At 42.8% G+C, this 14,337-nt stretch overlaps 1 protein-coding gene across 1 annotated transcript in view; it reads right to left on the bottom strand.

The window, feature by feature from the left end:
* Nucleotides 1-5,886: 5,886 nt before the first annotated feature.
* MAN2C1 (mannosidase alpha class 2C member 1) overlaps nucleotides 5,887-14,337 on the bottom strand; it is a 362,406-nt gene continuing 353,955 nt past the window's right edge. The window contains exon 26 of the mRNA XM_086959311.1: nucleotides 5,887-6,895. Within this exon, the coding sequence (XP_086815437.1) occupies nucleotides 6,778-6,895 (118 nt within the window). The 3' untranslated portion in view covers nucleotides 5,887-6,777. The remainder of the gene's footprint in view (nucleotides 6,896-14,337) is intronic.

Genomic DNA, 14,337 nt, shown 5'->3' with positions numbered 1-14,337 from the left:
ATTAAGACAAATGATTCTGGAATTCAGTACCTTGTCCTGCTCCAAATGCATCTGGGCAGTAAATTATCTGCCTAACTGCCCTCATCTTTTGCTTGCTAGGATTAGAATCTCAGAGCATAATTGGCAATTCAGTCAGGGCCGGACTGAGAACCAAAACAGGCCCTGCCAAAGTGCTCGGCCGGCCCCCTGGGGTTGTGAACGAGCTCTTTGGCGGGCCGGTTTTTGGCCAATTTTGTTACAGGGCCGATTTTGCAGGTATGCTGCAAAAACGTCCCAGTAACAAAAACGGCCCTCAGGGCCCAAAACCGGCCCCCACCCTTGCAGCGCACCGGGGGATTAACCGGTGCCTGCAACGGCCAGTCCGGGTCTGATTTCAGTCAGTTCTAGTTAGAAAGATGTTCTTTATCCGAGCATTTTCAGTACTATATATATGGCCTCTTGGAAAAGGCTACAGTGAATGACCTGACATCAGATTTGTTGTCAAAATTGCTTTTCTTGGTGCATCAGCCAGTATGAGTTGTGTTTTGCCAAACAGTGGGCTCAGAACTACTGAAGGATCCGGGGTCATCCAAAGTCATAGTTGCTCCATAGACTGTGCAGATCAAAAGAGATGGCTTGTTGAAGAAACACCCGATTCTGCTCTGCTGAAGCCCCAGTAGATGTAAAACCTATCCGCTTAGGATTTTAGAATGGGTTAGAGTTCCAGACTGTTCCCAGAACAACCTATTTTTCTTACTCCAATGTTCATAGTCAGGTGAGATATCAAGCATGCTCTTGTGTTGTTTCTGTTTCATGTGCCTCTGATAATGAAACTTGTCTTTGAGCAGAATTCAGAACGCAAATTCTCCTTGGTAGACTGAAAAGGAAATATCTTTGCTCTGTGCAAAGTTTTTCTAATGCTGCACAAGGGCACAAAGTCTGCATGTGCCAGCGTCATGATCTTTGAGACACCATATGCACTTGAATGGCAAGTCCATGACAAGTATTGGATATCAGCATAGGGCTAAGGACTTGAAGCCCAAAACATATTGGCTACAACAAGACCCTAAGATGAAGCAGAGGGAAAACATGGCGATTCTGGATCCCACACCTGCTAGGTGCAGAAAATTAACGTCTGGGGTCAAGCTGATCTGCTGCTGGAAGCACAGTAAGGAAACATTACAATAAAAAGGTTCTGGATACAGTGGGAATAAATTTACATTACAAATCGGTGGGGTACCCATTAGAAGAGTAAATTTCCACTCTTTTCTACATCAGTGAGCACATTTATGAATCTAGTGTTGGCTCGGAAAGGGTTTCAATGATAGAGAGCAAGAAGTATGAAAGAAATTATCTCTTAGGAGACTCACAGGGAGTTTGGAATAGGGAGCTAATGATGGACTTTGGTATAGAATGGTGGTTCCAAGCACAGCATGTGTGACACTTATTAGTAAAAGGAAGCAACATTGTGGATGAACTGGCAGATTAAGAAGAAAAACATAAAAATAATGCTGGGATTGACAGTGAACCAACCAGTCACGAGCTGATATACAGAGGAGGATCCTGATAGACTGAAACTGGTGGTGATAGAAACATTGCATATTGCTGCGCAGCAGAGTAGGGCTAAGTGTTTGTTCCTGGAATTGAGTTCACCGAACCCTTTAGTATTGATATATAGATGCAGAGCAGGTGATGTGATGGCAGTTTTTAGAAATGTTCAAACGTTGGAGAAGCAGGCTGAGATACAGTGATGAAGGCAGAACCTTTAAAGTTGGTTCCAATAAGAACAGATACTTCAAGTGCAGACGAGGCGGGCAGATGAGGTACAGAGAAAATGTAGTATGAGGATGGTGTAGGAGTAGGGAATCGGGGAGCACACTGTTTCCTTTATGGATAGGTTGGTGCTACTTAAGTCACACGCATACGTGGACAGTAGACGACAGAGGAAGCTAAGCCATCATCATGACCCAAAAGAGATAGTGATGAGATGTCCCAGAGAATCAGGGTGTTCAAAGTGTGGTGGGGCAAGGGCTGGGATGGGATCTCCATTGTTGTGTGCAGAATGAGGTTAGACATTAGTGTAGCTGGAGTGTTTCAGGGCCCTTCAGTCCTCCTCATCAACTTTGACCCCTGTGCCCATTGTCCGGTACCTCATACTATGGCCTTACAACCTTGACGGTGTCTGGAGAATCCAACTGTAAACATCTGGAACGTTGGTAGAGACCTACCAAATTGCCTCTAAACAAAAATACTTGCAAGACGATGCTTAGCAACTATCACAAAAAAAAAATCAAAGTAGCCCACAAGTTGTACTTTGCACAAAATATCAATCATACAGGCAATTCCATAATGGAACTTTTTAATGCTCTGAATACTTTGTAAAGCTGCATGCTCCTAACCATACCACCCAGGCTTCGCAAACTCTCTGCGACCCTTTGGCCAACTTTTTTTAACAAAAATATACACTATCAGTTTTTAATCTACTTCCCCCGAATGTCACTAATGTCCTAGAAATTTTTAAGCCATTCTCTTTGGAGCAGGTACAGGAGATGCTGGCCGATGCAAAATCTGGCTCTCCTGCAGACTTCTGTCCCCCCAGAATTACATCCTGCATAGCTCAATCCATCATTTCTTCAGTACAATTTACAATCGCTTTAGCCTCCGCCAAACTCCTGCTGCACACACTGAAGTCCTCTCCAACTACCACCCAATTTCCCTGCTTTCCCTGTTAAGGATATTGCTGGCAAGTTACATAAACAAGCAACTGCCTATTTTCCTGGAGGATCATCAGATCCTAGAGTTTGGTATGGCTGAACTCATAATATAAAAATGCATCTTTTAGTAAAGATGATTTTTATAGTTAATAGCAAGGGCTGGGCTGAATAGACGTTGGCTGGATTTAGAGTAGTGGGAGCACCTGAATAGGCCCCGTCTCCCTTGCACAATGCTGTCTCCACCTCCTGCCGGGAAGCTGGACCAGCGAGGACAGAACTGGTTTGGGCTGAAGAACAGACACACTGCCCAAAAGAACAAAGAGAAACCGAGTATAAATATTGGGGCCCAGACCCCGGAACTTTAGATTACTGCTGAACTAAGGAACCTGCCAGGAAGAAGAGCTGGAAAAGAGGTCAGGAGGAACTGTCAATTTGCTGTGTGGGCTTGCTGCTTCTGTCTTGGGCAAGGAAAGGACTGGATTGTACTTTCATCATCCTGCTGTTAGCGTTTTCTCCAAGAGCTTGAAGTAGAGCTTGCCTCCTGTTGGAAGTCTAAGGGAGATAAAAGACTTCAGAGAACTCACTGGAATCAAGGAAGCTGCCAAGAAGAAGGGCTGGAAGAACTGCCAGAAGTACTACCCCTATGCTGTGTTGTTGCTTTGTTAGGTTGACCTGCAGTTGCCGCTTCTGCCTTGGGCAGTTAAAGTACGAAACTGAACTTTCTTTACTTGTGCTGTGTATCTCCAAGGGCTTGAAGTAGAGCTTGCCTCCTGTTCTGAAGTCTCAGGGAACGCAAATATTCACCAACCTCAGGGTAAAACCTCTGGAACAGTTGATTCAGTTATCACAGAGGAGGGGAAGCAACCGACTCCGTCACTGGCTCTGTGTTCTGAAGGCACCGCAGATGGCACTGCCAAATCTCGAACAGCAACTCTGGTCTTACCGATGCCGACGACCTACGCAGATGCCTCCGAGTCGCTGCTTGCACCGTGATCTCTGGGCACCACACTCTGCACTGCTGCGCTTCATTTCACCGCCCTGGTCTCACTGATGCCATCGCTGCCTACCTGACTTTAACATCCATGACTGCTTCTTGGCGTGGGGAACCGCTCGTAAGTCTCACATCCCGCTGTCTAGACCGACCGATGTCAGCTCCCCGCAACCGGGCCTGTCGCCTGCACTGTGATCTGTCAGCACCGCAACGAGCAACACCTTCATTCCGCACCGCAGACCTGGTCTCACCGATGCCGTTGGACGACAGTCATAGAGCCGCTGCCTCTGCTTACTGGTCCTGCTTGCCCTGCATTGTGAGGTAAATTAGGCTCTGCAGGAGAAGAGCAACGCTGCAGCCCACTCAGTCACTGGGCACCACCCGACACACTAGCGTCCCACAGCACCAGACCAGTGCTAATTACGACCCCGAATGGTGTTCAATAAGCCCACTACAGACCCACCAGGGCGTTCACAGACACAGAAACACGGGGGAATTGCGACCCCACAGGGTGTCAGGCCAGGGGGCAAAACGAGCTGTCTGTGCCAACGCATGCAAAAAACGCTTTCAAAAGAGCTCCCCTATCGCTTCAAACACAGAAAGGAGCGTGCGCCCCCTAGCGGTGGGAGGACTCCACCGCACCTCACTGGGGCTGAAAATCGCATGAGGAGTGCAAACGCTAGGGGGAATCTGAAAGTGAAATAAAGACAGCGCTCCAACAAAAGCCACAAACGCTGTCACCACAAGTCCCCAAACCCAGGAGAAACGAAAAAAGACACTTAATTTGCTGCTGAGCAGCGAAGAAAGAGGGAGAGGAAGCTGCTGTGGGGCATGATGGGAGCCAGCAAGAGTGCGGAGACTGACAAGGGACTGTGATCAGTCTGTCGTTTTTTTTTCCCCAACTGTTCATGGGAAATGTAGTTTTAGTGATTGTTTCTTGCTGCTGTAAAAAATAAAGAGCGAAGTTAGAAAGCATAATCCGAAGCCTCCGGTTCTGCCATAGAATTGTGTTGCCTACTGCAACCCCGGACCTATTGTATTTACAAAGTTTATTGCCTGTCTGCAAAGTACTCATCTGAGACCTCTCATATTGAGAACAGTATATTTTGATACCTGTTGGTTCTAGAAATAAAACAACTACATCTTTTGATATAAAAACAATTGGCCTGGAGTTCATTCTTTGAGTGTGTGAAACCTTTTGCTGACTGAATGTGTACAACAAATGCATTACACTGTCCTCTGGTACTGCCTTACTGCTTGACCAAGCTACCACTTTAGAGAGTAAGGTCACACCTGGCGTTAACCTCTGGGGTTTGTGGACTCTATAAACACTGTACCGTATTCTGGTCCAGTATATATAGAGCCACTTTCTCACATAATCTGTCTCTGAAGCTGTGGAGTAGTAAGTGCCAAGATACTCCTTTGGGAGTCGAGTCCCCATGCTGTACAAGAACAGATACCTTAACAGTGACAAGCTAGGAGTCATCATACCCCCTGTACTATTAACCCCTTCGATGCTGATGACGAGCTCAGCTCGTCATCACACACGGGTGTCGTGTGCTGATGACGAGCTGAGCTCGTCATGGTGCCACTAAAATGGCATTTTCCAGCACAGGAGGGGGAAAACGCCTAGCATCCAAGTGGTTAATAAGTGGAATTGGGAGCACACCAATGTTGTCTCCAGCACTTTACAAAATGGGAAGCAAGACTTTGCAAGACTTTCCCCATTCTGTTTGGATCTTGTTTTGATAACACTAGATCTTGTTGGAGAATACAAGACCTCTTGAGCTGTGGCAGGAGAATGTGAGATCTTGAAAGCGAACTCAAGATATTGGGAGATCTCACATAATCTTGGGTGAGGCCGGACTATTCAAGGAGACCCCGTCCTGGAGCAGTTGCTCACTATCAAGTACCTTTGCTGGACGAAGTATTACACACCCCTGATGAAGGTGTGCACTACCAGCAGCACCTGAGAACAGGAAAGTGAGCATCCCCTCATGCATGAATCTGAGAGGAAGCACTTTGGAGAAACAGCAGCTACACCATAGAAAGGGGAGATTCTATTACTGATACAAGTTTGATCCTGAGTACAGAATAGAACTTTAAAGGAACATTGTTGTATTTTCAAGGTGAAACTTTACAGGAACCTTGTAGTATTTCTAAAAAAAAGGGTGTTGCATTTCAAAGGACATTGTCATATTATAGAGTGAAAAATTATGCAAGAACTTTATTGCAACCAACAAGAGCAATCTTTAGACACAAAGAAACTTGAAAGGTGCTCAAGAAGAGAACAAATCAAACGGACATCTGGGGGAAATTTGCACTGAATCTTCCAGAATATATCATTGGTATTCCTAAAAAGAAGGCAGCTGAGAAAGAGACTTTAGTCCTTCAGGTGTGTGGTTGAATGTGTGTGATTAACAATTTAAGTTGTGATACTGAACTAGTCAGAGTCTTTGCTGTTAAAAGAATGTGAGCAATTTGTAACTTATGCTTTGTCCTTGCAGCGGGTCACTTGTTGAACCAAACCAAATCCAGAAATTTCCACTTTCCTACCTGGGAGTCCAGTAGTGAGTAGGACTCACCCAGATGCCTATTTGAAATTGCCTCACAAAAGGTTGGAGGATGTTCACCATCTTGTTGAGTCATTTAAAAAAGTCATTAGAACTTCTTCAGTGATCGGCTTCTCATAATAGGATTTATTCCATGGTGTTTTCCCCCCTTTCCCCAAACTTTTGCCACAGTCTGTAGAGTTTACTAAATCAGTCACAGTGAAACCAAAGTGCTTGTGTCTGGGCAACTTCCAACACATTAGTTTGACTTTTTTTCCAAAGTGAGGCAGACATTAGGCTATTTCAGGTGAGATCATAGAGGGTTCCAACAAATGTGATTCAAATTCAGTTGAGATCATTCAACAGTGAGCCAGTGAGGGGAAACCTGGGACGTGTTCTGCTTAATTTTATTCTGATGTTACATGCTTCTCAGGGGAACACCGTAGTCAGTCTCAGTTTTTATCTTGAATCAAAAATGATTCACAGGAACCAGTGTGATCCAGTGATGTCCATTGCGCATGCCTTGGAGGAGTTGTAGCAGTTATTTATTTAGAACAAGGAGAAGGGAGATTATCTGGAAGGGTGTAAAGGACAGTTTCACTCCATGTTCCTCCACTGGCAAGTGTCCGTGAGGGTCTGGGCGTTCAAGGAGATCACAACTACAGGAAAAGAGAAAAAGAGAAGTTACTACATAATTTAATGCCAATAAGTACTTAGTCTTTCATGTGTCTTTGATGTCCATCAGGCATAGGAAAGGTCATCCGAGTCAATCTCGCAAATGCGAGACCTACTGCATTGCAAATGTTTGTTTCTACTTGATGTAGAGAAGGCGTTTGAGTTCATAGTCTGGGGAACTCTTTTGTGTATTTTAGAGAAATATGGATATCTCAGTCAGGGTTTTTTTATATAATATATGTGTCTAAACGCAGAGGCATGGCTAATTTTAAATTTGTCAAATGCAGGTACTTTAAAAGTTCAACGTGGAGCTAGGCAGCTTTGCCCTCTCCAGTTTTATTTGATCATTTTAAAGAACCATTAACTCTAGCTATACAAAATAATATGATTCAGCCACCACTTGCACAGGATGTCTAAGAATAGACTTTATACAGACTTTAAAATGCTGTAGCTGAGCCCTACAAGTTGAAGTAAAGGAGATAGTTTCTGAAATCCTTTCACTGTATAAGACTATAGGAGGCAATAGAGTAAATAAAACTAAGACTCGCTCCATTTTATGTAATTAGCCTATGGAAACAAACTTGTTTTCATACTCAGCCAAACTGTTATTTGAGGGGTCAGGTACTCAGAAATCATAGAAGATCTTTATGATTTGAATTATCAGCCTCTTCTAATGAAAGTGAAAGCTCTATCAGAAAAATGGAAGGCTTGGCCACTTACTCTTTTCTGTAGAGCAGGAATAAACAAAATGATAATTCTTCATTTATTTAACTTTCCTAAAAGGCACCATGTGCATTATATTCAACGTTTTTTTTCAAAACGCAAGATTATACTATTTTTATGATGAGACATGAGCCCTAGATTGGCAGTAGATTGGCACTTTATACCGATCTATTGATTAAGGAGGATTTGCTCCTTCTTATCTGAGGGCGCATTATATTGCCCATTTTTTACAATATTCATTTAGAAGGGTGTATGCATTATGTATATTCTTTGATAATGATATGATTAACATGATATTAAGAGAATTAAATATCCTAAGAAAATGTGGTACAAGACACTAGTGGTTTTACAAGAAGAAAAGCCCAGTTTTACAGCACTTACTTCATTCCTTATTTTTATATGGTAACTCATTTCGAAGATATTGAAAGTGGAAAAAATGATAAGATTGATAGAGCAATTACAATCAAATAGGAACCCTGGTGTGCCTTTAAAATTGACAGACTTGTTGATTGATGATAGATGGAGAACCTAGGCTGATATGATCCCACTTATTTTGGGTAAAAATTAGTTATGGTTGTCATATAATGCTATTTATTCTGCACTGAAGATGTTAGACCCAGGCTTGATCTACAGGAATAAGGAAACAGTTATGAATTTTGTTTTGGATGTGAATCGATAGATATGGTAAATTGGTCCCACACCATATGGCAACAATCAAGGCAAATCAGTTTCTGGGCTTCAATATTGCAATATTCAGAATGTCTATCGCATATTCAAAATTATATATGAGCCTAGCTTGGATATTTCCTAATCAGAGGGATATCATCAAGATGCCAAAAACGAATTTATATTTCTATTCTAGTAGCATGATCAATGCTGCTACAAAAGTGGAAGACTAAAATTAAACTCCTTATTTTTTAGAATGGATTAGGAAAATGTATCGAGAAAGAAAACTGGAGAATTTTTTGGCTGTATGACCTTGTAATAATTTTAAAAGTTTGAAGCTATGGGACTAATTTACATGCATTACTGAATAAGTGGGCACCTGTGATTATATTTCTTTATGTAGCAGCAATATCATGTTAAAAAAATTCTTTAATAAAGAACATTTGTAATATATTTATAAATGTTTAATATCGATATCTGTAATTGCGACCTATAATAATGCTTACTATACATCTGCACAAAAAATACAATTTTAAAAAAGAATGTCGAAAGATACAACAAGTAGCCACAGTAAAGCCTTGCCAGGCCACAGACAGTGCAAAAAGCAACACTTCAGACAAACAAGTCTTGAAAGGGTCTTCTTCCGCCTGGACGCACCAAGAGACAAAATGGGACCCACGCCCAAAATACACCAATTTGGTAAGTGGGTGACAAACACACACACACACTACCTCAGCAGACAGACCAAATAAACTCAGACTGTTTTGTTCAAACTCCTGGCATGAAGGTTGAGGCAGCAAACAACAAGTGGTGTACAGAGTTCCCCTAGGGTGAGCTAGAGAGTTAGCCCAGCCAGTCTTCTCTCTCACTTAATCAGACAGGTGGTGGTAAGGGGGTCTAGAGTGCGTGGGGTAGACCCTTTTTCCAGAATGTAAGGATACCTCACACAGGCTACCGGCAGGACCACAACTGTAGTCCCAGCCGATGACCGTCCAGCGTCATCATCGGTATCCTGCTCCTTCGGCAGGCTGGCGGTGCAATGCCCGTCGGGCAGCAAGGGAAGCTGCACTTTGGCGGAGATCTTTTATTCTGGGCCAACGGGTGTGTGTGTGTGAGGGGCCTAAAAACGTGCAATCGTGAGCATGGTGGTGTGGTTAAAAAAAGTCAGTAGAGTCCTGTAGGCGATTATTTTAATGGTCAGGCTCACTGCTTTGATTAAAAGTTAAAGGGGTATTAAGGAGTGGTGAACAATGAGACCAACCCTTAGTCAACCCTTATTGTGAAAAAATCGGTCAACATGTTTCACGCCCTAAGGGCGATTCATCAGGACCTTCGTGCTCATAAAATTGCTCGGAACCTCCAAGTTAGGAGGACACCGGTATACGACCTGTAAAAGTGTCGTTCAAAAAATGGTTCCACGCAAGGGGCTTCCTGGGAACCTTACTAATCCCTCATGAAGTCTCGCAAGCTGTCCAGGTGGGGCCAGCAGCGAGTGAGGGAATCCTCACGAGTCGCTGCAGGCTGGCTTCTCTGCACCTACCCTTCCCACACGACTTCGGATGTCTGGACAACCGGAAGGTTGAGGCTCCAGAAGTTCAGAAGCAGAACTGCGAGAGAAGGTCCGTCCTGAGCAGAAATAGAAGTGGAGGGCATGTGGATAGGCAGAGCAAATTTAAGTACTGCATCTTCTGTGGCTAGTCCGATAATATCAAGATTATCTGCTTATGTTCCTGATGCAACTTCTTCAGAACCAGAAGATTCAGAGGGCAGGGAGGAAATGTGTTGTGGTGAAGTAAGCCTTACCTCAGAGGAAAAGCATCTTCAAGGGCGCCTTTCAGCGGAGACTGCAAGGCAGTGCTTGTTCTCATGACTGTCAAAAAGATCCACTGGAGGTGTGCCCCAAGGACAAAAACAGATTAGACCATCTCTAAGTGAGGATGTCACTAGTGGTTGGCAAAACGGCACCAACTGTAATCATTGGCTCACAAGCTCAGGGAGCCCACCAGATTGTTCACAACCAGCCATACTTCAGGAGACTGAGGCCAAGAGCTTAACATCAGTGTCTCCAGACATAGGGGCCCTCGGGTTGACAAATGCTGAAATCTGACCTGCAAAGATCTGCCACAATCGAAACATCCTTTTGTGAACACTCAAGGACCAAATGTAAGTACAAAGACAGTAGGAATGCAGATTGATAGTGGGTGGAACTGTTAAAGTGTTCTTTTTTTTTTTTTTATATTATTTTATTTAAGCGTTCACAGCAAAATTGCAAATCAAGATTAACAGTTCAAAATTCAGGTACTTTTTCAATACATTACAAAAAAGAAAAGAAAAAAAAAGACCAATTTCTATTTTCCATCACAGTTCATAGACATTTCATCTTCCATTCTCAATCCTCATAATAATCATGGAACGCACTCCAAATTTTTATGCCCAATCTTTTTTTCCTAACACCCCTGATAGAGAAAAGTCCCCACTCCAAATTGTACAAACTAAGCATTTTGGCACGCCATTAGTGAAAAACAGGTGGTTTTTGCTGAAGCCACTCAGTGGCTATGCATAAACGTGCTACAGTCATTGCAAAGAAAATAAAATACCAATGTTGATATAGAGGCTCAGCTACCCTATCCTTTGGTATTTTCCCCAATAGCAGCATAGATGGGGGGATAACTACAGGCATTCCAATTACAAAAGATGAAAACTTTTCAAGATCAGTTATAAAGCATTGAAGTTTAACACAAATGTAAAAGACATGCACACTATCCGCATCATCAGCTCTACAGCGAAAACACTTCCCTTCATTCCCCCCACCCCATTTTGCCTTTCGAATCAGAGTATAGTATAAATCAAACAAGGTCTTAAAAAAATCGGGCTTTTAAGTTTGCGACATTAGCGACTCCTTGGAAAGTAGTAGTAGATCTTCTACATCTACCTCTTGGTCCCCTAGTACACCCACCCATTTTATCCTCACTTTTTCTAAATCGTCACTCCTATCAATAAGCAGCAATTGGTAAAGCGTTCCGATTTTTACTAACCTCCGAATTCCTTTTACAACTTTATTTGGCTGAAGCACAACTTTTCGATGAAATAAATAATCTCGTATTTGCAAAAATTTTAAGAAAAAATATCTAGGAAAGAAAAACTGGTCTTTTAACTCATCAAAAGATTTACAGATCCCTTCGTCCTTATACATATCTCCTAGCCATCTAACCCCTTTCTGCTGCCACCTTATTGCCATGTCATGGGAAAATATTCCGGGGAGAAGCCTGTAAGTGTTTAAAGGCGTATAAGATATTTTCCCTATCGATATTATCTTAGCAACCCACTTCTCAACCTTAAACGCGCCCAGCACTACCTTGAAACGAGTCCGTTTGTAATAACTCCCATCGACCTCCTTGAATAGTGATTGTTTCGCTACAGACCCTAACTGCATTTCGAAAATAGAAGGGGCAGAGGCCTTATCCTCCTCAGTCTCTCCCGTTATCAACACCCTCATCTTCAATAAAAAACAGGTTACATAATACAAAAAAAAATCTGGCACCCCCATCCCTCCCCTAGCAACTGGTAAAGTCATAAACTTCATTGCCCGTCTAGGTCTCCCTGAGCCTGTATCCTATCTCTCGTAATTTCTAGGGGTATTGATCTAAATAGATATAAGACTTTTGGTAGCACATTCATTTCATGACATTCAATCGTCCAATAATAGTTAAATATAGTCGTTCCCACCCATCCAAGGAATTCCTAATTTTAGTCATCAATGTGATCCAGTTGACCTCAACTAATTCAGTCATGTTGGACCTCAACTGAATACATAGATATATAGCCTCCTTCACGGCTCTACTATCCTGTCATACTACGGACTCCGAGCACAGGATCTGCGTTTTTAACACATTTAATTTATATCCCGCTACTCGCCCAAACTCCTCCGCCAGCCTCTCAATTTCTTCAATAGCGGTACCAGGGTTTACTGTGGTCATCGCAATGTCATCTGCATAAGCGAACACAGAAAAATAATACTCAGCCACTTGATATGGTGGGATCAGGATACTGCGAGTTAGTTGTTCTATAAAAGGGTTGATATATAAAGCAAACAAAAGAGGGGAGCATGGGCACCCTTGGCGTGTGCCACGTGTAATATTCACAGAGTCGGAGAGTAAGCCCGTAGCAGAAATTCTGGCTGTGGGTATTTGATATAAAGACTGAATAGCGACAGTGTATGTTTGTCCAAACCCTATTTTCTGCATCAGTCTCCACATATACCCCATTGGACCCGGTCAAATGCTTTTTCCACGTCAAGTAAGATAAGCGCAAGATCGTTTTTTTTCACAGCAGCAATATCAAATAATGTAATAACCCTGTTAACATGCTCTACCGTCCCTCTATTTGGTATAAAACCATGCTGTTGACGTGAGACTAAGGAAACCATACAGTCAGATAGCGGATTAGCTAGTATTTTAAAGTAAATTTTATTGTCAGCATTTAGTAGCGATATTGGTCGATAAGATCCTACTAGGTCCGGCTGTTTACCCTTCTTACAAAAAACCGCTATAGTAGCATCTGACCATGACCTAGGAGGGACTCCATGCTGGGCCTTCTGGATTACCAATAGCAGCTCTTTTTTGATAATATTATAAAATTGTCTATAAACCTCACTGGGTATTCTATCAGGGCCTGCAGCTTTGCCAATACGAAGGCTCTTTACATCCCTTTCCAGCTCCTCCTCCATAATTGGAGCTTCCAGACTCTGCACCACTGTAGGATCCAGCTTTTTTAACCCACTTCAAACGTTTCTAGCCAATCCAGCCCATCACAATCCGTCCTTGTATATAATTCAGTGTAAAACTGCTGGAAAATCCGAAGGATTTCTTGAGGGTCCGAATGAGACACACCCATATCATCCTTCATCGCTAAGATATTTCTAGCTGACTCCTTCATCCGAAGCTGTACCGCCAACCTTTTTCCAATTGTTTAACCATACTCATGCTTTTCCATCATTGATGTTAAAAACTTCCTAGCATTCTCTACCTTCCAGTAGCAGACCACTTTCGCTTTACATTTTGCTACTTTATCCTCTAACTTGCTTAAGTCGTTCAGACCATTAACTACCCCATTCGTTAATAAAGTTTCAGCCTGTACTAAATATTGATATAGCATACCTAGCTCTTGTCTGGCTTTCTTTTGCTGCCGAAACGTAAAGCTCATACATTCACCACGAAAACCGGCTTTAAATTTGTCCCAAACTATGCCTGGGGTGGCCGTCCCCTTATTTTCCTGGAAAAAAAAGCTGAATCCACCTTTCCATATGGGCTTCACATTCATTATTTAAACCCAGCTTCCTATCAAATGTAAAATTTAAACATTTCGGTCTGGTTAAGCCCCCCTGTATCTCTAATGCATTAGATGCATGGTCTGATGTAATTCTAGGATGTACACTGACTGTTGCACCACCCAATAATGAAGCTGGGGTAAGAAAATAGTCCAATCTGACCAGTTTCTTGTGAGGGTAAGAATAAAATGTATACCCAGTATCTTGTGCCCTCAAGTTGCCCCACACGTCCACCAACCCATGATCCTGCACCAAATTATGCAAAGCTTTATATACTTTTGGCTTACGCCCCTTATATGTGGCAAACCCTTCCTGTAATGCCCTGTTAGTCAAGTTGATATTAATGTCTCCAGAAACCACCACCGGCTGAGGCCAGGTGGCCAGTTCAGAGTTTACTTCAATTAGGGGTTCCGGATCATCTAAATTAGCTCCATGGACAGTGCATAACGTCAGAGTTCTTCCCTCAAAGCTGCATTCTGCTATTGCCCATCGTCCTTTCTTATCCATTAGTTTCCGCCCAGTTTTGACATGGTTCCCTTTACTAAGAATGGCCACTCCCCTTATCATACTAAATTGCCCTGTTGCAACCACTAGCGAGAATCCAAGTTCTTTTAACACCTCCCGTTTCGACCATGGGATATGAGTTTCCTGTACACAAAGTAAAAGTGGTGAAATATATCTAAGCTCAGCTGCAACCTTCTGACTCTTTAT

Source organism: Lissotriton vulgaris, chromosome 2_2 (assembly GCF_964263255.1).
Source record: "Lissotriton vulgaris chromosome 2_2, aLisVul1.2, whole genome shotgun sequence".
NCBI classification, from domain to species: domain Eukaryota; kingdom Metazoa; phylum Chordata; class Amphibia; order Caudata; family Salamandridae; genus Lissotriton; species Lissotriton vulgaris.
The sequence above is the reverse complement of the archived record's forward strand: the minus strand, read 5'-3'. Positions and strand labels throughout refer to the sequence as shown.